The sequence below is a fragment of the Talaromyces rugulosus genome, chromosome V, assembly GCF_013368755.1.
Source record: "Talaromyces rugulosus chromosome V, complete sequence".
NCBI classification, from domain to species: Eukaryota; Fungi; Ascomycota; class Eurotiomycetes; order Eurotiales; family Trichocomaceae; genus Talaromyces; species Talaromyces rugulosus.
The window spans coordinates 1,928,355-1,951,967 of record NC_049565.1 but is presented as its reverse complement, the minus strand read 5'-3'; the positions used below and the strand labels follow the sequence as shown (position 1 = coordinate 1,951,967).

Below are 23,613 nucleotides of genomic sequence, written 5' to 3'. Positions count from 1 at the left end.
CGGCACTACAATGTTCCGCCATGCACACCTAAGCACCAGACAGCTGTTTACCTCCATTGTTTGGGAGTGACTTTGTCTCTGCTGTGGCTCTTTCAGCATTAATACATGCTTTTCACACCCCTCTAGACAGATCCTTTTGGTGTTGCAGTCTCATGCTACCACACTCATCTGCACCAAGCTTGACACTGCGGGGCGAAAGAGGCCAGATTCCATGCTAAGACAAGCTATCAACAAGCATCATTATCACACATAGCTGTATTGGTGAGCTTCCATCGCTGGCCGAGTCCAGCCAGGTGATTTTAGATAGCTTTATTTCTGATAAATTTCCCAAGTCTTGCATTGATATCTAGTTGCATGAGAATGGAGCTGCACTGATTCCGAATCAACCCGCTCAACGTCTTTGCGATTTCGCCATGGACAGCTCGAACAACTCCCTTCCTGGCGAAGGCGAGTCTCCTGTGTCCGTATCCTTACGAGTCCTATCTCCGTCGTTTGAATCGAACGAGAAAATATTACTGCACAGTCTTCCGCTCTCTACGACCCTTCATGATGTCAAGACCCATCTTACGCCTCTTGTGCCGAGTCATCCTGCTCCAGAACAACAGCGACTCATTTACCGCGGAAAACCTTTGATGAACCCGAATGCCACGTTGGAGGCCTGCTTGGAACCGCCTTTTGTGAGTAATGTGTAATATTTGCGTTTTGATGACTGTAACAAACCCTAACAAACGCCTAGGATTCAGTACACACCTTGCATCTTGTCCTACCCCCTGCACCTGAAGCTGTGAGCAATGGCTTTGCAGCCCCCGACAGTACTCTGCGCTACAGAAATACCTCGGGCCAAACTCCAAATCCGACTGTTCAAAACCAGAATGGTGGGCAGGCTCTTTTTGCTACAGGCGCCCAAGCTCCTCGAGAGAATGGCGCAATCCCAGTACAGCCAGCAACAAGCCGGCCTCCAGACCAACCTTCACATTTCGCCCGGCTCCAGGATACTCTGAACCGCATCGAACAGATTCAGCCACAGACAGAAGCGCTCAACCAGGCCGCAGATAGAGCCCGCAGTGTACTCAATGCACATGCTATACGCATGCGGCTTCTAAATGCAAACAATGCACCAAACACCGACAGCAACAACCAACTTCCACAGCAGCCGAGGGTTAATTTGTCTGAATCAACCGCACCACCAGTCAATACACAGCAGCAGTCCTGGAACACCGCAGCACCTCAGAACTTGCTGTTGGCTCGGATAGCATCCCAGATAATCGGCTTGGAGCTGGAGATACAGCGAGGGAATGCTCCACCCCTTGATGCCATCGCAAGGGCACGGGCTTCGCTCCATGCTATGCTTGATGCTCGCTATCGCCAACCCAGCATAGGTATTAGCAGTGAGGCGGAAGGACTGCTTTTGCGTTTACAGAATGTTTACACGCGAGGCTACCAAATTCGCCAGATAGAGCACATGCGCCAGATTCCTGCAGCAACTGCTAGCTACCCCGGTGGACCAACTCAGGTTGCTCAGACTTCAGGGCTCTACATGGTTACCGGACCTGGCGGAGAGCAAATGATCATCAGCGCACCGAATACGCCTCAACAACCGCCGCCAAACATTCCAACTTTCCCACTCTTCCCAGATGCAGCCCAACCTCCCATCAACGACCCCCTTGCTGCCGCAGCTGCTGCTGACGGTGCAATGCAGAACATGGTCCGACAGGCTGTTCTCAACCAGCGCGATGCAGCCGCAGCAGCACCAGGCAATGGAAACCGCAATGATAACGGTAATGACAATGACCATGTTGCTCAAAATATCCGCCGTTTCTGGCTGTTTCTGCGTCTTTACTTTTTCTGCTTCCTCTTCACGGACTCGGGGACATGGGAACGCTTTTACTTCGTCCTAGCCGCTTTTATTATTTCTTTCTTCTCCGAGTCTCCAATACTCCGCCGCGTTTTTGGGATGGTCGTTGAGCCTGTCCAGCGCCATCTCGAGGGCTTGATTCACGGTCAACCGCCAGTTCCAGCTCAGCAGGATGGTAATACCAACACAAACACAAACAATAACAACAACATCCCCGAGCAGCGTCCTGCAGCTGCAGGCGGTGCGGATCATGGACTGCGTCGCATTGAACGCGCCTTTGCCTTGTTCATTGCCAGTTTGATCCCGGGTGTCGGCGAACGCCAAGTCGAAGTACGCAACGCCGCTGAAGAGGCCGCTCGCAATGCTCAGGAGCAACAAGCCCGCGAAGCAGAAGAACGAGCCCGCGATGAAGCCCAAAACCGTGACAACACCGATGGACAAGTTGTCAACAATGCCAACTAAGATGGCCAATAGACGATTCTGTCTCTTAAGACCTCGCTAGAATTTCTTCACCTTCATCTGGCCCAATTCTTTTATCGTCTTTTCCCTTCTTTTTTCAATCTTTTTTTCAGGTTCACTTTCTTTCTGAGGCCTTGTGTCGTGAACACAGACCGGGCGTAAATATTACATTGTATGTGTATATCTGCTGTTTCTCATTTTATCTTTTTTTCCCCTAGAGCGTTCGTGCATGAGTACCCAATTTGTTTCTACTTTTTTATTACGGGAGAAGTGCTATGCGTCTTCATGTTACTCCCGATGTATGATAATTCCAGCATCATCAATGAAGAATCAGATACCAGATGACAATATCAAGTGGTTGTATATCTCAGATGTCGAATTGTAATATCAACGCAAGTTGAGGGTATATACTCTATTCATAATATTTACCCGTCGAGTCTCATAGCTTCGCGGTCTCTTCATTACCATCAGTCATTGGGCCCGTGTCAAATGACTCCTCACCATTGAAATGCCTAGAAATCAGGTTAGAGTGGAAACCCTCCAAACCAGGATTATAGTATCAAACTTACCACCCCCTCTCCTCTCCTCCGCTCAAGAAACTGCAATCGCCATTACTCACACAATCCCACCCCCCACCGACGCCTTTACCGTCTTTCCAGTCGGGTACTTGCACCTCATTCTCAGGAACCAGCTTCGTCCCAGCGGCAAGTAGTGACCTTTCCCCGACTGTCTCACCTGCAGCAGGGTTACTTTGTCGTCGAACAAACGTACTCAACCCAGTCGTGTAGACATAAAAGTCCTCCGTATTCACATCGTCAGGCACATTCCCCGTCAACGCTCTCCCCATAGCAATCAGTGGAGCTGCATGAGAACAAATGAGGATTGCTTTGCTACTACTATTCCCTGTCCGAGCTTCTTCGGCTTGTATCTGAGAATCAACATCGGATATAATCGCTGCGAGCGCCGTGGCAACGCGATTGTGCAGTTGCGGAATCGTCTCGCCGTTAGACGACGGGATCACATGCGCCTTGTGCTGGTGCTCTGTCGCAGCGGTGATGATGGTTGGAAAGTAAGTGCGTAACTGCGATGGGGATGCTGGAGGGGGATGCTCGAAATAAGTCGACGCACCGAACCATTCCCTGTACTCATTACTGTTATTCTCGTGTGTTTCGTTTAAAACCATTAGCTCACAAAAAGCATACACATACCCTAGACCGTTCTCAATCCTAACGCCCCTATGCTCTTTCCCCTCAGCCTCGTGCAGCTTGTTCAGCCCGTCAATGCTCGGCTGTATCGTCTGTAAACATCGGTAGAATGGACTCGAGTATGTGACCCATGGCTTGGGCGCGAATTTGTCAGAAGTGACGTGCGCCGCGAGCTCGTGCGATTGTCGGACGCCATGGGCGGTCAGCGAGGGATCGGCTGGATTGCCGGTCGCTGTTGGGAATGCGCTGTGGTAGGTGCCGGTGGAATAGTCTATTGTCCAGTTCATGCGATGCTAGAAATGGTGTTAATGGTTTGTATTGAGAGAAGGAAGAGAGGGAGAACTCGGCATACCCCATGGCGGGTCAGGTATATCGTATCGAGCGGCATGTGGTGTTGGTAAACTGTAATCAATTTGAGTTCTCGAAGACAAAAGTATATTTAATGCAGAGAAAGGTAAAGAGGAAGAGTATCGAAGAGTCTATCTCATGTACAAGAAAGAGTTGAGAGAGATAAATTGTGGGGAAGTGCAAAGTGCGGGCAGCTTATTCTCACGAAGCTACTCCCGGACCTCGGTTCTTGCCCAAACTACGTATTATATGGTATACCGAATATGGGCCGAAGATGACAATGGATTAAACGGTCTTCAACTTTCAAGCTGTCTAGGCGCCATCAATCAAATAGCACATGCATGGTATCATTATTAACATCGCCCAAAGACGCCGTCATACAAGGAGCAGAACCCGCTCAAAGATAAAATCTGCCTCTCATGATCGTCCCAAAAAAATCAATAAACTTTTTTTTCTGTTTTGCTCTCCACAGCATTTTTAGTCAACGGCATCTAGTAGAAGAAACCAATGATCTTGCCAGCAACGTGCTTGCGACGGGCCTCCTCGTGGTCCATGATACCAGCACTGGTGGTCAGGACAACGTAGCCGAACTGACGAGAGGGCAGCAGCTTGACAACCCACTTCTCGAGGTCACGGAGCTGGACGTTGTAGCGGGGGGAGATGACACCGGTCTTGTTGAGGCTGTTTGTTTGCTGTCAGTTATTGTACTCATTCATCGAACATAGATATCAAGAACTAACCGTCCGTTGAGCTGGACAACGATCTTGCCAGAGCGGTGGTCATCGATCTCCTCGAATTCACCAATGTAACCTGTTGAGAAAAAAGAGTCAGAAATGTCACGGAAATATAAACGTTAACAAGCACAAAGCAAGTCCGGAAAACGTGTAAGATCTCCGCCCGAGAATAAATTCTTATCAATATCTCGGATATTTAAAGGGCAGACGTCGTGGTGTGGGTTTAAAATCGAGATCGCTGCCTAGTTATCAACCCGAATTTTTCTTTTTTTTCTTTTTTTTCTTTTTTTCTTTTTCTTTCTGTATTCTCGTCGAATTCCATCTTACACGTTTTCCAGACAAGCCGAGAATGAAAAAAAAGTTGCAACATACCGTGCTTCTGCATGACGGTAAGGAACTTGATGATGACCTTGGACGAAGGACGGATCAAGACCTGGCGACGGCCAGCCTTTTCGGCGTTGTTGATCGCATTGAGAGCGTCGTTGAGAACGGAAGTGCGGACCATCTTGACGGTATTGATGAGTTTTTTAAGAAGAGATTCTCAAATCGGGCGGAATGCGTGGAAATGAGGTATCTATTAGCAAAAATAGGAACCTCTTCAAAAATCAACCCAGTGATGGGGAAGATTTTTGTTGCGAGGTTCACTCTACGTTAGCCTCATTGTAGCCCCTTGAGCGTAAAGAGTGCCCTCTTGACATTAAAGAAGGGTTCTTCAGCCCGTGCCGCGGATTGAGAGAAGACGTATCATCTTTGATTTAAATCAAGTGATTGTCTTTCTCGGGCTAGCTGAGGGATCTGAAGAAGGGAGCATAATCGTGTAATACGTACCTCTTGTTGGTGCTGAATGCTGGCTGGTGGACGAGAAGAACTTGTCTGGCTGTGAAGTCAACACTTTTCGGCGTCGGGCGGCCCGTTTTTTCCGGTGTGGGCTCCAGGGTTTCTTCCCGACAAGCCCTAATTGGTCACGTGACTGACATCCGTGAGTAGTACTCAACATTGGCCAATCCCGTGTAGGTATGCTATTGGTGAACAGCGCTGGCAATTTACTGGAAGTAGGCAATTTACTTTTAATTCTACAGATTATAATTCATCCAGAAATTTATAAGTATGAATGTCAATTGGGAGGGAACAAAACTCTCAAGACAAATTACGGGGGAAATCAACCGCCTCTGTATCTGCTGCCCATACTCCTTCAGGCAGCGAGACGCAGGCAGTAACAAGGTAGAGATGAGAAGCATCTCTGAAGAGTTGGGCCACACATTTCTTTTCAATCCATCCCCTTGGTCAACCGCTCGTAATGCAAAACAGTAGGAAATATTCGTGATCCTTGTATCATCAGGAAATTACATGATTCTTGGGCATACATGATTGTGAAGGGAAATGGTCTTGGTCTAATTAAAACAAAGAGTATTGGTGCATGGTTCGGGGGTTTATATGGTGTATATTCAGTCGCCTGATAGATTAGGGACCTGAACAGTGGAAATGGTAGTAAGAAGATGTCCGAGGTCTGAGGCATAGGGTTCTGGTGCAGGGAGGGGGCTCGATATGATGTAGGGGAGGGAAGGGGGAGGGAATGGGGAGGAAGTGAGCTGGGAATGGGGAGGAAGTGAGCTGGGAATGGGGAGGAAGTGAGCTGGGAAAGGGAAAGGGAAAGGGAAAGGGGGAGGGCTAGGCAGTGCTTGGGACAGTAATAGTGACAGTGTTCCGAAGAAAGGGGGAATTTTGGGAGAATACTCATAACTGCAGGCAGGATCTCAAAGATTTCTCCTTGGAGTCATTGCAATTAGAGAGTTTTGGTATTGTCGACAACCGCTTGAGTAATTTGTGATTGCCAAGGCAAAGGTGCAAGAATTGTAGACAACTTCGTAGGTGCCGACTACCTTGCAAATATCGAGATGCAGGCGATGCTTTTAACGCTCGAGTAGCATCTTATGACATAGCAGCGGCAGTTGCCAGGCCGATCTGTCGCTTGACTTGCTCACGCGCCCAGCGAGCGGTGTCGAGCGTTCGCGAGCCATAATGAGGGCTCGTTCTAACCTCCCGAACGAAAGATGTTACCCAATCGTTGCGGAAGAAAGAAGCAAACTCGCCGTTGGGGAAAGAGTCCGCAATGTCACTACGACTTGGTTAGCAAAAAAATGGAAGTTGCACATCGAACAAACTCACCCAAGGACGCCCATGCTTGAGCGCATGAGACCTTCGCTGCGCTGAGCCTCTTGGGACACAAGGTGTAGCATCTGGAAGATAGGTTCCACATATGGCTGAAGGGTAGCGATTTGAGGGCTCCCCTTGTAGGCCAAGAGGATCCCGCCCCAAGCATCCATGATACCTTCGCGGAGAGAAATGACGTATTGCACAGTGTCGGCGTCAACATCGTTAGCGAGAGTGACACTGGATGCCTGTTGAAGGACCTGAGCGACGACCGACAGATAAGTTTCAAACTGCGGGCCGATAGCCTGGGCAATATCTCCAAAAGTAACAAGCACGGACGGCTTGAGCGTATCCCGGAGACCGCTGTTAGTCTATGTAAAAAGTTAGTATGGGAGAATTTTATATAGGCGTAAATTTGCCACTTACCAGGATGCTAAGCATGTGGTTCATGAATGTGTCGCAGAAAGGCTGAACCTTGTCGTTCAATGCACGGGTAATGTCACCAACCAGCCCAACTCCAAGGGCGCAAAGACCAGGCTCTTCGTGGTTCTCGAGAGCCTTGTAGAGGAAAGGCGAGAATGATTCCATGTACTTCAGGAAATCATCTTCAAGAGCGCTTGCCATGGCACCCACAGCAGCGAAAACGATATCAGGAACACTGGACTTGGGGGGCAAGGTCGACAGAACTTGGAGTAAAACGTGCATGATACGGTCTGCCTGTGGCTTGATCTCTCCTTCGAGACGTTGGATAATAGCCTAGTTCAATTAGCAAAGAGAAGAGAAGAGAAGAAGAGACTCACCAAAAGCACAACGGTTAAGCTGGACTGCATCTCTTCGAGAGCAATGCGATCTTCAACGCTGACCACTTGTTGCTGGAAAGGTACAGTCTGTTCAAGGCGCTGGAGAATGACGTCGGAGAGACTAGCAACCATTTGAAGGCTGTCGTTGGCTGCGGTGATGACCCATGCGTTAAGAACTTCGTACGCAGCAGTTCGAAGTTGGTTTTCAGTGTCATGTCTGGAGATGCAAGTTAGCAAGACGATTCTTTCTCAATTTGTTAATACACATACCTCTCAGTAAGGGCAAGCAAGTTCTTGACGCTCTCCTGGAAGAACTTTGACAATGGGTTTGTCTGAGCATCCCCTTGCAAAGAAAAGTTTTCAGCAGTGCTGATAAGTGCCCAGCAGCAGGAGCTAGCAATCTTGGGGCTGCTCGCCAACCCGTTGAAGAGAGCGGTAATCAAAGGTTGGAGATGAACACTCGTATCAACGCCAGTAGGGCAAGCTTCGCAGATTTTGCCAAGTGCAAACGCGGTGGAATCACGGACGATGAGAGATTGATCTTCCATCATACCAAGGAGTACAGGAAGAGCGCCCTTGACGAGCGGTTCCAGAACTTCCATATCTGGGCCATCCATGATAGCACCGAAAGAGGCAACTGCGGCATCACGGTGATGCCAGTCCTCACTTTTGATGTTCTGTTCGACAAATGTCAGGACAGGCTGGATAATATCTCCCTCAACACACTGAGCATAGAGCTGCAAAGCTTGGTAGGCAGCACGAGAGACATTGTATTCGTCATCGGTAGCGTCTTCATCTTGTTTGGTCAGTAGTTGCAGGAGAACCGGTACTACTTCACGGCAGGCGATTCTGGCGAAGTTAAAGAATGGTCGGAACATTGTCGAATCGGTAGCCTAGATAGATAGTGTGTTATTATAGATATTACAACTGAATGGGAAAATGTTATCACGAACCCCGGCATTGTCGTCTTCGATAGTAATTTCCTCTTCGCACACCGTGCACCAGAACTCGATGGCAAGCTTGGCGACATCTTCCTCATCATGCTTCATACCCATAATAGTGAGACCAAAGAGGGCCTTTTCCATGTAGAAACGCATTTTATCATAATAGGTTGCCATGATACGGTTAAGGCATCCGAAAGCACCTGCCTGGATGCGTGTGTCATCCGCTTGAGTAGCTTCGCAGACTACCTGCATGATGTAGTTGCGTTCGCCCTCGTTGCCCATATTGCTGCCGATGAAATCCGTAGCATCTGCCAAAGCTTGAAGGGCGGCGTGTCGCACATCGGGATTTGCTTCATCCCGACGAGCGCCTTGAACGACAGCAGTGAGGATGGCGTTCGAGTGTAACGAGAGGGCAGTGCGCATATCAGCATCCTTTTCCTCACAAATGAACCCCAATGTTGCCAAAGAGGACTGTTTGAGAGCATCTGACCCGCTTCCGACATTCTGAACCAGGGTAGGCATCAACTCGGGCCACTCGTTGCGAGGAAGCTCGATTGAGGCGATAGCGGTGATAACCTGTGCGGCGGAGTGGCCAGCACGAACATCTTTCGCATTCAATGTTTGCGTAGAAAGCGCCTTCACTTGGGTTTTTGTCGGCTGAGGAACCTGTTGTGCCCACCGGACTTGAACTTCCTGCAGCCTTGCAGCATCTCGGAATGTGAGCGAGTTTTTCAAAGCGAGGCCGGCAGCAATACGGATAGAGCTCGGTGACTCTTCGTTCGCGAGGCCCTCGGAGAGTGTGATGAGGTATGTGGGCTACACAGAACGAGCAAAATTAGCACCAAGTGATATCATACTGGACGGACAAGGGTTGTGAACATACAAAATCCACTTCAGCGGCGTGGAGCAGCTGTTGCTCAGCATTTTGACGCGTGGTCGCATCTGGCGCAGTTAGAGTCGGTTAGAACTGGAAACAAAATCAAAAGGAACAATGCTATCCATACCTGGCGACAGGGTGCCCTCCAACACCTGAGTAACGTTCATCTTGCGTGTACCAAATTCTGGAAAATGCGGGGGACGGCTGAACTGGGTGGAAGAACACTCTCTCCCGCGGCGAACTCGAGTATTTCGTGGAGCGGAGAGAAACAGTCCGGTCGTCGTAGCTTATGGACGGCGATCAAAGGAAGAGACAGGTAGACGTTGTTAGGGATGATGTTGAGGGCGTGCCCCAAGGGCCCTGGCGGTTGTTTTGTTTGTGTGGGAGCAAAAGAATTAAATTGCAATGAGGGACTGAAAAGGGGGAAGGCAAGACAAAGAAAGCGAAAGCCTGGCGGTGACGGATGCTTCTTTTCTTTGCGAGTCTCCAAGAGGATTTTGCTTTGAGACAGGAGAAGTTTTGCAAGGTACAACAACAACAACAAAATACTAGCTAAGGATTATCGCGAAGGGACGACGGAGGAGCAGGGCGGGCGAGGGAGTTGCTAGCCCGCCGCCGCTCCGCCAATCAGGGCCCGAGCACGTGAGCGTGTCGACCTACCCCTCGTGTCTTGCTCTTTTTTCTCAGAGCATTCGAACAATCTGGAAATATTTTATTTATTTTACGGCTGATATATGTCTATATGTCTAGTTGGGGTCTGATGAAGCTTTTTTTTTGACTCATCGCGGTGCCTCGACGGTTGCTACCCGTACACATATATATGCAGCTAGCATCCGTGAATCATTACTAAAAAGAAGATCTAACATTGAACATTGAATGATTATATTGATGTATCTTTTAAAATTTTTAGAGTCGTTATTTATTTATTTCGTAGTTTATATTAATATATAGCTGTTTTACTTCTATATACTAAGCTAGTATAAATTATCATTCAGCAAATTATATGTTAGTAGAACTAATTTGCTTATTTGGTATATTCAGGCCATGACTTTCGCGTAGGTGTATATCTAATTTCATCCAGTTATCACATATATGACGACACAAAGCACAGTGCCACGTCCATAATGTGACACCTGATAGTTGAAGTGATTGAAGTGAATTCTGTAGTTCATTCAGGTCTTTATAAACGCCAAGATCGATGCCATTTACCAAAATCGCATACTGGCCTGTCCCGTTTGAAATCACTTCCACTATATTCGAAGGCAATTTTCCTGTAGACATTTCTGCAGGATTTGGCATCAAGAACCCACTTTGTGGCCCGATATTTGGGTTAGGGAGTTTCCAAAATTCTTCGTTGTGAGAAGAGGATGCAGTAGACACCCTCGGAGGCTGAGAACCATGAACCCTGCCCCCCTGGGACATATAACTCTTGCCTCGAGTTTCATATGACGAATGGGGAAAGCCTTCTGGGGCCGTGCTTTTATCTTGTAAAATGGTATTATCGGCAAACAAAGGGGGGTTTGGCCATACGGTAGATAAAATAGGCTGTTGACTAATGCCGTTAGTCGAATGGTTAATGGTATTGTCAGGATCGGAATGTCTAGGTCCTGGAAATGGATACGGATCCCAAGTAGTGTTTATATTCTCATTGGTCCATCGACCGCCGTATTGCATCCACCCACAGGTCATCATAAAAACAATTTTCATCAGTCGGAGCGTAAACAGCGTATGTCGAAACAGCACTATTATCAAATGCGGGCTGTAGGCCGACTAGAGCATTCGTCTTGCGTATTCTCTTTCTGCCATTTCCTGCATCATGGCAGTTGGCTTCGTGGCTTTTCAACGCTCGTACCGAACGAAATGGGGGGTATTGACAGTCAGGGAAGGGGCATTTGAGACATGGTGCATGGCTAGCTTCGTGTTTCAGTCGCAATTCATCGTTTTCGAATCCGACCGTGGCTCGAGGACAGGATGATAAACGGCAAGTAAAGGCGCTGGTGCTATGTTCTCGCTGAAAATGCTCTAGCTCCTCTGTTGTTATGGTAGGAAAGTCGCGCAGCGCGAGAAGAGATCGGACAGTCGCTTGATAGTTCCTCATGGTGTCACCAAGGTCCATTATTGGCTGCAATTCAGGCGACGAAGAGTCTATAAGTTGGCATTAGCAAGACTAAATTCCTAAGTGGGTAATCATATGAGAAGAAAAACCCAGGCGAGGCACCGTCTTGGACCGTCACACCACTTAATGTCTTCCGATCTCGTGCTTGCAATGCCATTTTGGCATTCTTATACAATACTGGATACTCTTTAATCAAATCAAGAACGCCCCCTGAGAGTGTCGGTTCGTTCTCTGTGTTTTTAGAGGCAGATGAGACCCCCAAGCTTGCTAATATATCGGAAAGCTTTGCCAATTTCGCCAACAGATCAGGGGCCTGTTGCCTGTCTCTTGACGTAAGAATATCCAAAACATAATCAATCCAATTTTCGTTGGCATAGACATGAAAGCCATGTAAGCCTTTCAATACTCTAGTGTTGCGGTCATGGTCTGAGAAGCCTGGGTTGAATACATCCAACCCGGACTCAAGACAAGTAACAGATGCAATACCATGTTCGTAAACTGCTTTGTCTCGGACAATGGGCAACTTGCTGTTGGACATTTGTAGATAACTATGATTCTCATGAGAACTGTGAAATATCTACGCATTTTTCGGAAGAAACCTACTCTTTGACAGAAACATGTATAAACGCGAGGGTCGAGTCAAGGCGCTCCTCGATAAGTGGTACACCCATATCGAAAATGTAAAGGGGAACAGGGTCCTCTACTGTCGGATCACCGGCACTAAATGACAGTGCCGACCTTAACTCGAATTTACGAAGGGGTCGCTTCGCAAATGCTATCCATCCGAATATGCTCCTCATTCGATCCACAGATCGGCTATCAAAATTGGACATCATTTGCACCAACACCCGCTCATAGCTGTAGATAAGTTTAGATAGGTTCACCTAAGAGATAGAATAAGCAACATACAAGTCAGCCAACTTGCGGGGCAGGGTCCCGATTGCGTCCCAAATTTCTCGACTGCTATAGAACATGTTGTTTGAGAGATAATCAAGAACAAGACGAGCCCAAAGAAACATGCCTTGGAATCAGGTCAGTTCGATCCTAGATGTGCTTGGTTGAAATACATACCATCCGCTCTAGTGGCTATACTTTGTCCGATCTCTGTGAAATGAGGGTCTTGAAGACCAAGCTGCGATAGCCGATAAGCTTGTGCCTTCAATCTCTGTTCGGCATATGCTCGGATTGCCTGTTCAAGACTATCCTTTTCGTCGCTTAATGAAACCATCGATTTATTTGGAAATCCCTTTTTCGGAAGTTGCGAGCTCCGGGAAGAGAAAAGAACCTTGAGGACTGCGCCACGTAAAGGTTGAGCCTTCAGTATTTGATTCATCAATTTAATGATACGGCGTTGCTTCTCTGCATCCATCTCGTCCAGCCCATCGATGAGCATGTGTATCGTATGCGGATGACCACGATCCTCTAGTAGCGCGGTTATAGCTGTCTGAAGCAGCTTCTCTAGCAGAGGAATGCTAGCTGATTTCCTTTCAACCACATATCCCCCATATATATGCGCAACCGCATCGCTATTCGCACTGAGCAGTTGAAAAAGTAACGATTTGAGAATCTCATCATACTGGGTTGACGATGCGTACGAGTACGTGCAAAAGTGAGACACGACAAATGACGTGGGAGAATTGTTCAAAAACTTGACTAACTGTCCAACAATGACACTTTTTCCACTTCCGGGTTTGCCCTGGAGCCAAATAAGAGGCGCATCCGACTGGTCGCCTCGAAGCCAGGCCGATATCTTTGAATTTGTTGTAATCCACGAACACGTTCCCGGATATTTTGATCCTTCATTTGATATCCGGTCAAAGATGGGTGATTGGTCGGTCTCGTTTTTCTTTAGCCAACTGGAAATGGCCTCAAGTTGTCTAGCGGTCTGCTCTTCCTCGTTATGCTTGACTTTAGAAAGGCTTTCTCGTCTCCATTCCTCTAAAGCTTTTCTCATGTTTCTTGCCTCGGAAATGTTATAGGCATTAGCCTCCTTGTCAATCTGCTGCTCGTGTCTTTCCAAGTCTTCAAGAATCCCGTCAAACCTTCGTTGAAACCGACCCCAGGAAGTTAGAAAGAAGACTTTCCATCCTGTATTTGCACTATTAGCAATTAGGGATTTTTCCTTGAGAATAGATCTACCTTACCGCTTCGCCGAACAAACTTGTACGCTTGCTTGTGAAATTGCAGAATATCGACGTAAAATACTGCAAAGGTCTGCTGGAACTCGGTGTTTTGACTGAAGGTCTCACTTAGAACTTTGAATCTTGTCAAGGATTCGCCTATTCGCAGCCCAATCCAGAGAATAGGGGTGTAAGACGACGCATATTGCGCAAGCACTGCCTTGCTGCGAGCTCATTCTCGATATCTAGTGCCACTTTCTGGACGTTCTGCAGACTAGTTGTTTCGAAATCTCCCGAGTCAGCTGGTGATATGGCTTTTTCTAGATCATCAAATGCTTCTCGAACCATTCGTTGAGCAGCCATCAAGGCGGGATCTCTTCTTTTTAATGGCATACTCGATAATGGTTAGACGAATGCCAACGTTCGCGGAAGCGTGTTTCGTTTCGGTGGTATGGCTTTCACGGCTTTCTAAGTCGACATAGTTGGCATGAAAGAATTATTTGATAATAGCCAGGGTACTGTTGTATTTGAAGCCTGACAGTGAATGGAATTTAAGCGATCATTCAAGAGGTTTGAGGCTATGCTGGCAAATTCTAGCATAGCCTTGTGATACATCATCCTGCAACTATGAGCCAATCAATCCCGAAGCATGACGGGGTGGAGTGTTCAGCCTTGCGGCGAGTACACAGGCTATTTTCTTTCGAAAATGCGTGGAGTTTTTTTTTCTTCCCTCCTGTAGAAGGGGCGAGTATTTTGCCCTCGTGCCTTCAAATATTTTCACGGGCTAGTAACGACGCGGCAAGTTTCTATAACCGTTTATCTCAAATTGACGGAAGTCTAGTAGAGACAGCGCGTAATTTCTGTCAGACCATGGATTCTGGTCTACCTCAGGCTCCCAATAAACGGCGGCGTCTGGACGCTTCGGTCCCGTCACTACTGAACCCAACATCCATCGTGGTGCCGGATTATACAGACCGAATCATCGCGGAAGATGTCAACCAAAATAATGAAGTGACAGGGAATTTTCCAACTCCATTCAATTCTTATCAGGCCGGCGTCGGGAATATTGCACAGATACCTCATACCGGACTTCCTACAGGGTTTTCTTCATCATTACCGCAAAGCCATTTCGAGAACATTTCAAGAAATGAAAGGTTTGGGGGATTTCCCACTGGTTTCGAGAACCACACGCCAGATACAGTGAATCAAAACTATCAACTTGAAGTCGCCCAAGGAACAGCAAGCCAATTTCAAAATTGCAATCTACAATACGAATCCTACTATCCTAAAGAGCTTCCTCCTTTAGTGGGCAACTCCATTGGCAGCCAGCGCCAGCCCTCGTCAATGTTGACTCTCAATCCAGTTGCGACGGAAATCCCAAGTAAAATGTCGGTATCATCTCTGTTCCAAACTGCCATAACAGAGACTTCAGCTCCAACTCTAAGTTCCATTTATAAAGATTATCATACGCATCCTGGGGGAACTGTCATAAATACTGTTTGTTTTGGTATGGTTAGTTTATCGATATTCCCAAACCAAATAATTGTGACGTGCTCACCATCAACATCTACAGTTTTCAGGTGTTACCGGAGAATTTGAGGTTTCTTTCAGACATGGTGAAGAGCTACTACCTTCCCCCCTTCCGGTACATTTAGAGACAGCTGGCAGTTTTACGTGCGATACCGTTGCTGAACTAAAGGGAACCGTCTCAACTCAGCACACGCAACTATTGCAGGCAATACTGGACGAGTCGTCCATCCGAATTCAAGCCACCTGCACTTGGGATGAAAAAGGCATTGAGGCTCAATGTCTTAATAGCATTCTACCTAAACTAATTCCTTGTTCACTTTCCTTCACTCTCTACGGGCCGATGGAACTATGTGAAGAACTAGGAACCTTCTTCCAAGATCACGAAATTTATTTACAGGATCCTTTAAATTGCGATGTGAACGTGGTATATTGCAATCCCCATCGTCTTTCATCGATAGACATAGGGTCATGCCCGATGACTTTTAAGTTGCAAACCGACATCCTTGAGGTCTTTGACGTGCAGGGCATACCCCATCAATCATACCTTCTTGAAATTCTGGATCAGCAAGAAGATCTTCCTGAAGCTTCGCAACCTTCGATAATTCAAGCACAGCTTGAAAGGTAACCACAAATGGACACTTGAAACAATGGGCTAGTATCGCTAACTTATCTTGAAGACACCAGAAACAGGCCATGAGCTTCATGTTACGACGAGAACAAGGATGGGCTTTTGATTCAAGCAGTGGAGACCTCTGGGGCTGGAAGAAGACTGGCCAGGGCCGATTGTATGTTATCTCTACCTCCCTCTGACAACCGATCAAAATACTTTTTTGCGGTACTAAATTCGGACGAATTAGCTTTATCAATATGATTTCAGGAGACCATCAGCGGGAAGAACCCAAGCAATTCTTCGGGGGCATAATTGCGGATCCTATGGGCCTTGGGAAAACTTTAACCATGATTTCTCTTGTTGCAGCAGATCTGGAAAGAGAAAATACTAAAAATGGAGCCTTTGATATGTGCACTTACAGTTTTGAGAGCAATGATGCAACATTAATTGTTGTGCCCCCTGCCCGTAAGTTTACATTCCTCATCCAGGGGGTATTGTCTCTAACAAGTCCCTTAGTTCTAGACACCTGGGAGGAGCAACTATCTCAGTAAGTAATCTTAAACCTCTGTTTACTTTCTAGGTATCTGAATCCTAGCAACCCAGACATGTCGTGCCGGGTGGTCTAGCGTGGTATCGACACCATGGCAAGGCACGCTTAGTAGATGCAGTTGAGTTGCAGAAACTAAACATAATATTGACCACTTACCATACGATATCTGCCGAATGGAAGCATTTTAGCCAGTCACACCAATCGATTTTGTTCACTACTCGATGGAGGCGCTTGATTCTCGATGAAGGCAAGCCCAGACTAGATATCTCCCTCCTGCGTTGGCCATGTACTTACTTCATATAGCACACTTCATTCGCAATAGCAGTTCACAAATGGCTAAATCCGTTTGCAACATTCAGGCATCCGCGCGATGGGCAGTGACAGGTACCCCGATTCAAAATAGACTTGGAGATCTAGCCGCGCTTTTCAAAGTCCTTGACGTTTATCCATACGGCGATATCAAACATTTCGATGCCCATATTACCCATTTATGGAAAACCGGTGAATCTGAAAAGGCCATGGAGAGGCTTAAAAGATTATCCAGATGCCTTACTCTCAGAAGACCCAAGACCACAATTAACCTCCCCACAAGAACAGATCTCCGATGTTTGGTGAATTTCACACCCGACGAAAGGGCATTGTATGAGAAGACCAAAAGCCAGGCAATTGCACATTTTACAGAAGCTGCAACGCATGAAGGAGCTGACCATTTGCCATCCATCACATTTGTCAACATTATCCAGCAAATCAATGCGCTGCGCATGGTTTGTGATATGGGAATGCACTACTATTCCCGATACGATGTCAAGCCAGCGGAATACAACACTCCATCCGAACCTACGGATTGGACTAGTGTTGCGCAACAGACATTTAATTTCCAGTGTGAAATCACATCTATTGCTTGCCAACTGTGCAAGTCAACGCTTGACATAACAGAACGACTATTTAGCGATTCAAACAACCACCTGGCAAACCCTCTTTTCTTTCAGTGCCGGAAATTTGTCTGTCCAGATTGCGTCCAACATTCACGTGAAGGCCACACTAAAGACTTTCTATGCGGCCATAGTCCCCCTCATATATTTGCTGAAGTTTCATTAAACCGAGACATTCTAGAGGATAGCATCCTCATGCCAGCACACTCTGTTCCCCGACGCAAAGTTCTGCCGAACGGGCTTCCCTCTAAGGTAACCTCCTTATTAAGGAGACTAAAGGACCAGGCGCCTAATACAAAAAGGTTGGACCTAAAATATCTAGAGAAAGAGTCATTATTGCTAATATGTGTATATATCTAGCGTGGTATTCTCCACCTGGAGAATGACCCTGGACGTTGTCGAATCGGGCCTTGAAAAAGCTAAGATCCAGTTCCTCCGGTATGATGGCAAGGTCCCACAAAAGGAGAGACATCACATCCTTGATAGATTTCGGCGAGACCCTTCTATCTCTGTTTTACTTTTGACCCTGTCGTGTGGTGCGGTCGGGTAAGTTGCAATACATATGTATCGATTGATCATTCTTGCAGTCTGGCCTAAACGGATATATAGTTTAACCCTTACCGAGGCATCGTATGCTTATCTCATGGAGCCCCATTGGTAATTAACATCCAGATGTCCCCACTGTTGAAGCCGGCTAATATACTAACTTTGAAACCCCCCAGGAACCCCACAGTAGAAGAGCAGGCACTTGCTCGAATCCACCGATTGGGCCAAAAGAAGGAAGTGACAACAGTCCGGTTTTATGTCAAGGACACGTTTGAAGAGGTCAGTCATTTAAAAAACTATGAAGCCATTTGTAACCAGAAAAATAACTAATAGCTCTTTCAAAGCGTGTAATGGAAGTCCAAAGATCCAAAGAGGATTTGGCAGGGATGCTTTTTTCATCCGACAACAGCAATAGTCAATCTGGGAACAAGGCGCGTTTGGAGGTGAGTTATTTTCATCATCTAACAGCTTTCGAAAGAGGACTTTTATAGCTCATTGACTTGATAGCGCCTTTGTAGTCTCTTATAATGCTAGTAAGGCGGGTGGAGGGGCTTCGTGATAAACGTCGGATGAGGTTGTACAATGAATGCCAAATTTCGAGATTTCTTTAAATATGAGCTGAACTAACAAGCCGGTTATGGGATTTACATAAAATAAAATATATACGTATCATTGAGTACATGTACTAGTCATCTGAGAAGGTCCTGCCACGAGGTGATCTTTGAGGTGAGCAACAACAAGAAGCAACATAACGACTGCAGACTGGGGACAACCACACCGTGCAGTTAAGGCGACGGAATTTTCACTAGAAAAGGATTCATGAGCAAGTAAACGTGAAATGACAACCTATTTATCTTTCAAAAGACCGTATCCTTGCAGAGACCGGTAACTAACGAAAGCAGGGACTTTCAATATACCCTGGCATTTTTCTATGACCCGTGACACATTGCGCTGAACAAGGGGTATCACTCTCACGGAAGCCTAGGATACGGTTACGAGGCGTACACAGACTTACGATACCATTTTAATTACGACTGACACCAATCTGCGAGTTCGGACTTATTCCTCCTCGAAGACTGGTTCGATCTCGACCTCAGCCTTGCATATGGTGGCAGATAAACAGCAATACTAGTGGACAAACATCACGAACAATTAGCGCTAGTTCAATGCGGCATGTATTAACTGTTCGTTCTAAAAGACTAGCTCCTCATAGCTTGGGGCCAAGGTAACACCCTACTTTCAAGCTACGCAACACAGCCTTGTGAGAATAGGAGTTATGCTCGAGTGTGCGAACTCTCTCTTGCCATGCCCTCAGAGGCACATCATCGGACACGATGTCGATCACATTTCTAAATCTTCCCGACAAAAATGATGACAAGTTTGTCAACTTACTCCATCGTAAGCTCCCATCGCAATCTATCATCTAGGCCTATTTGCAGAAGATTGACAGTGTCAACCCCCACCATACAGCCCCACGATCGCCTACAGCGAACCTCTCATATACCGGTGTCAATCTACAATCTGATGGAGACCAGCAACCGAGAGAATGGTCTGCGAAGCGCCATGCTTCCTACGCATCATTTGGTGATCGAGGGACCACAGCGAGTGCAGGCATATACGGGTCCCTTATGAGAATCTGCCAGTACATCAAACGTGAACCAAATGATTTTAGCTCGCGAATGATTGGCCTCGAATTTACGGAGGGTGTGGGTGCGTGGTACGTGTACTGGCGAGCAGCAAAATTCCTGGACAAGGCGCAGGACGCTGTAAGTGGCTTCGGGCTCAGACTACAAGATGTAACAACCCATATGTCACCGACCCTGGAGTTCTTAGCGGACCGATGGCCGGTCATAACGTACAAAGATGAAAGATACGAAGTTAAGGTCACGCTATGGTGCCAGCAGGGCGTTGTCGTGCAACAGATGCGGATCACGAGGCTAGAGGCCCTATCGAAAGAAATACAACTCGCTCTGAGCCCAAATTTCGCCATTCAAGATTTGAATTACTTAGAAAAGAAGAAGAATCTTCCGATCAAATATCAGAGGGCGCCACACGGATTTGGAATCATCGCTCTAGAAGATCAATCCGACTTCCAAATAGATCAAGAACGAGTTTGTGTACTTATTGGATTATTCAAAGACGGCATTGCACAAGAGCTGCCACTTGGAGATTTCAACACAAAACTGCAAAACGGATCGGAGATCATGATTCCTGTGAAGCATGAATTTGAGGAAAATACAAAATCAGTCGAGTTCACTGCAACTTTCAAATTGCAACTAACAACACTGGAGGAAGACTGGAAGTATTTCATACTTTCTAGCGCCAAGTTGAATTGCGATACCCAGAGCTCTATTATGACAGCACCTTTCCCTGGAGATCTGCAGTTGAGTTGGCATCTTTGTCGTAACCTAGAACATATCATGTCAGTCTGCAGCGTTCCACTTGAGATGCCTGCGGCGGAAGGCACTCTATTATCAACACCAGGGAAACAGTTAAACGGAAGAAGCCCCATGATCATCTTGAATACACCTGACAATGGGAACCACACGATTTTTGAGAATCAATCGCCGAAAGATAAAACGGTTCCAGTGGCCTTGACGTGTGGAGACTTTGGTGACCATCGAGTGTCTGTGTCTGGTAGTTAGTAGGTCACCTCTTCTTGTAGCTATTCTGCATTCACTCAATTGATTAAACAGTTTTGCATTCATGTTCATGCTAGAAATGCACGATCGCCTTTCCAGTACCCCAGTCGTACGCCAAAGAATCCACGATATCTGCAAAGGCCATCTTCAATGGGTGAAACAACTGAATCTCCAAGAAGCTTTATCTGCAAATCTCCGGGTGGATGGCCGACTTATGGCCGACTCAACGTTGACGGATCTCCCGCCCAATAGTCCTATAAGTATACCGAGTCACATCATCAAAGCAACACAATATCTAAAGGTATTTAACCAAATGGCGGACTTTGAATTTGTTTGCAGTTGGCTAGACGATCTCATCACAAATTGGCTCAAACACCTTATGCAAACCAAGAACCGCCTAACACCAACGTGGCAGCACTCGACCGACTCAGAGATCCCGAAGTATCGCCTAAGCGATCAAGTGTGGATATGGAAAGCATTGAAGGATATCGAAGAACTAATTGAGAACATTGAACGAAACCAAGATATAATGGCTCAGGGTACGCTACAAACATTTCTCAGAATCAAATCTCATCTTCCTAGCAGGAGTACCCGGAAATCAAATATCGGCCGGATTCTGGATTTCACAGCAGAGGAAATGCGGAAACAAAACCTGCGACGCTTCACTATTGAAAATGACATACTAAAGAAGAGAATGCTCAGTGTTACCCGTTCTACGCGAGAAACTCGCTTCCTACTGCACTCGCGCGACACCGTCCTGTATTATGGGATGGAATGGGGATTCTTTCCAGGAGAAGAAGCAATGTGGCAACAATTGATAAACGTACAAATCCAGCATGATGAGGATAGTAATGACGAAGCACAGTGGGATAATCCACTACGTTACGGACTGGCATTGGAGATGGCAGGTTACAACCATCAGCTCGATCGTAATTTTCTGCCGCTAGAGATGGTCACTCACGCCAAACAGGTTATTATCGATTCATCATCAGAGAATGGGCTCTTTCCAGGCCAATTGGACGCTTTCAGCAAGGGGCCAGTACTATTTGACCGTGAACTGTTTCGGGACTTTTACTTCCACGTTGGATTTGAGGTTCCTTATATTCTACTCCGAACAGCAAAAAAGACCGCGGTAGTGAAATTAGATTCGGAAACGATAATGGAGAATGCCCCGGGAAGCCCAATCAGAAGTCAGTCTCAGCAAGACGAAGTGCATCTAAGAGGTGGTGTTCGAGTACCACGCCTACAGAATTGGGCGCGCGACCAATCCCCAAACTTCAACGCAGCACCTGATGGTGCCACACAAGGTTATATTAGTCTTCAGCCAGACGGAAGAGCTTTCGTCGTTCAGAGAACTTTGAAGCGACAAAACCCTTATGGTAGACTGATGGATCTTAATAACATAGTCGACATTCCTGAAGAATGGTTATATGGGTATCCTGACTTTTTGGACTTCAAGCCACCAAAAACCCTAGCAGAGGTCAATCAAACCTTAGGGAAAGCTCCAGTAAGAATGAATAACAGCAGTTTTGGGTTGGTTGTGGAAGGAAAATACCTTCCTAGCGACAGTTGTTACGTGATTATCGAAGACGTTCGCAAGGGGAGAAAGTATCGAAAATGGGACTCTGAGGAAAAATCCTGGAGTCAACAATGCTTTACATACACCGACCTTTGGCATCGGCTTCAAGAAAAACGCATGACAGACTTGAGCAAGAAACGGTTACTTTATCTGACATCCGTTGACTACACACTGGCTGCAATGTTTTATGTCGCGTCTCCCGAGGCTGAACGAATGCACATGGCTCGATTTTTTGATCGGCATGCCAAAGTTGATGCAAATTATTTGTACGACGATACCACTGCTAGTCTGAATACATGGGTGACAGAGGTTCATTTTCGATTCTTTCAAGCCAGGAATAGCGAGGCTCCAGAGCTGAACCAACAGCGTGTGCGACAGCTCAAATTCCAGCCATGCCGTATATTCGGCCGTGACGCATACTTGGTAGATGCTGTCATTAGCTTTCGGATTGTAGGGGATTACTTCGACCGGTATTGGACATGTCACCTCATTCAAGAAACCCAAGACGGATGGAAGGCTACGTTGGATGTAAAAGAATACAAGGAGGATACGCACTGGCAGCAGAGAAAAATCCTCGAGCTATTACTTTTCAATAGAATACTGGAGGAAGTGTGTAGTAGCCTGGACAACATCTTGAAACACATTGAAAGGCCACGGTCCAGCAGTTCCGATGCGACAGAGCGGTACTTTTCAAAGGACAGATTCGAAGACAGAAAGCCAGAAGACCTTCGAGAGTCCTTTCAAATCCTAGTTATTTTGAAAAATAACGTTACACGCCTTCAATCATTAATCGAACAATGGACCTGCCGAGAGAGCTCACAGGGGCGAGAACGGCCGCGCTGGACACCAAATGACGAACAAAAGTATCGAAAATCAATCAAACAGAAACAGGCCCAGCTAGAAGACCATATACGGGAAATAAAGGCTAGGAATGCACGCATCGAATTTCTGATCACGCTGGTGACCAACGCCGAGGACACAATTCGGTCGAAGAAATCCCTGAAAGAGGCGGAAAACATTACTCTGTTTACCTATGTTACTGTCTTCTTTTTACCCGTGGGACTGGCAGTCAGCGTTTTCAGTATGAATGGTGTTCCTGATCACAACGTTATCACCTATATGGTTATTACTGCCGCAGTGGCTTTCCTGATAACGGCCAGTATCCTGTGGTGTATGCTCAGTCACTTGATAGCTACTCGTGCGAGTAACATCTTGGACTACATCCGTGGCCAGAGTCTTCCGCAGACAGCTAGAGACCAAGTTTCCACAGACCAGCATTTCAACGCAAGGCCTTTATCACCATTACCAAACATACAGCCAACAAAATCTCTACCGCTATTCAAACGACGACGAAAATCGAGATTGCGATTAGAGGATCTTGAAGACCAGAAATTGTATATCGAGGAATAATATGGAACTAACCTGCTCAGATTCTACATATGTTTGTTTTCACAACCGTTCTTCCATGTCGGAGTCCCGGCGAGCTTCAAATGTTAATTTATACCTTGATATTCAATGGATTACTTGTTATTTTCGGTTTATAAATTGGTCACTCGAATTTAAAATGATGCTCCTTTTCAGGCTGGTCCCCGCGATAATTAGATGTAATGTAGTA

The 23,613-nt window shown here is 46.6% G+C and overlaps 7 protein-coding genes across 7 annotated transcripts; 3 read left to right on the top strand and 4 right to left on the bottom strand.

Annotated features, from left to right (window-relative positions):
• Positions 1–413: 413 nt before the first annotated feature.
• Positions 414–2,317, top strand: TRUGW13939_09218 (uncharacterized protein; the record flags this gene model as incomplete). Its single annotated transcript, XM_035492343.1, has 2 exons — positions 414–677; positions 737–2,317. 2 exons carry the CDS (start codon positions 414–416, stop codon positions 2,315–2,317), a joined length of 1,845 nt encoding a protein of 614 aa, XP_035348236.1.
• A 436-nt stretch (positions 2,318–2,753) lies between these two features.
• Positions 2,754–3,907, bottom strand: TRUGW13939_09217 (uncharacterized protein; the record flags this gene model as incomplete). Its single annotated transcript, XM_035492342.1, has 4 exons — positions 2,754–2,826; positions 2,884–3,453; positions 3,523–3,812; positions 3,872–3,907. The coding sequence occupies 4 exons, from the start codon at positions 3,905–3,907 to the stop codon at positions 2,754–2,756; spliced, it is 969 nt and encodes a 322-aa protein (XP_035348235.1).
• Positions 3,908–4,358: 451 nt separating this feature from the next.
• On the bottom strand, positions 4,359–5,106 carry TRUGW13939_09216 (uncharacterized protein; the record flags this gene model as incomplete). The annotated part of the gene is made up of 3 exons (XM_035492341.1): positions 4,359–4,548; positions 4,608–4,677; positions 4,974–5,106. The coding sequence occupies 3 exons, from the start codon at positions 5,104–5,106 to the stop codon at positions 4,359–4,361; spliced, it is 393 nt and encodes a 130-aa protein (XP_035348234.1).
• Positions 5,107–6,530: 1,424 nt separating this feature from the next.
• On the bottom strand, positions 6,531–9,540 carry TRUGW13939_09215 (uncharacterized protein; the record flags this gene model as incomplete). Its single annotated transcript, XM_035492340.1, has 8 exons — positions 6,531–6,717; positions 6,768–7,123; positions 7,179–7,508; positions 7,553–7,769; positions 7,823–8,445; positions 8,506–9,312; positions 9,380–9,438; positions 9,501–9,540. 8 exons carry the CDS (start codon positions 9,538–9,540, stop codon positions 6,531–6,533), a joined length of 2,619 nt encoding a protein of 872 aa, XP_035348233.1.
• Positions 9,541–11,018: 1,478 nt separating this feature from the next.
• TRUGW13939_09214 (uncharacterized protein) lies at positions 11,019–14,002 on the bottom strand (the record flags this gene model as incomplete). The annotated part of the gene is made up of 7 exons (XM_035492339.1): positions 11,019–11,518; positions 11,592–12,037; positions 12,093–12,347; positions 12,399–12,510; positions 12,561–13,577; positions 13,634–13,744; positions 13,807–14,002. 7 exons carry the CDS (start codon positions 14,000–14,002, stop codon positions 11,019–11,021), a joined length of 2,637 nt encoding a protein of 878 aa, XP_035348232.1.
• A 477-nt stretch (positions 14,003–14,479) lies between these two features.
• On the top strand, positions 14,480–18,295 carry TRUGW13939_09213 (uncharacterized protein; the record flags this gene model as incomplete). The annotated part of the gene is made up of 12 exons (XM_035492338.1): positions 14,480–15,121; positions 15,183–15,563; positions 15,627–15,760; positions 15,817–15,924; positions 15,997–16,214; positions 16,266–16,296; positions 16,547–17,533; positions 17,592–17,777; positions 17,841–17,888; positions 17,954–18,056; positions 18,122–18,220; positions 18,269–18,295. The coding sequence occupies 12 exons, from the start codon at positions 14,480–14,482 to the stop codon at positions 18,293–18,295; spliced, it is 2,964 nt and encodes a 987-aa protein (XP_035348231.1).
• Positions 18,296–19,111: 816 nt separating this feature from the next.
• Positions 19,112–23,408, top strand: TRUGW13939_09212 (uncharacterized protein; the record flags this gene model as incomplete). Its single annotated transcript, XM_035492337.1, has 3 exons — positions 19,112–19,175; positions 19,248–20,421; positions 20,474–23,408. 3 exons carry the CDS (start codon positions 19,112–19,114, stop codon positions 23,406–23,408), a joined length of 4,173 nt encoding a protein of 1,390 aa, XP_035348230.1.
• Positions 23,409–23,613: the final 205 nt, after the last annotated feature.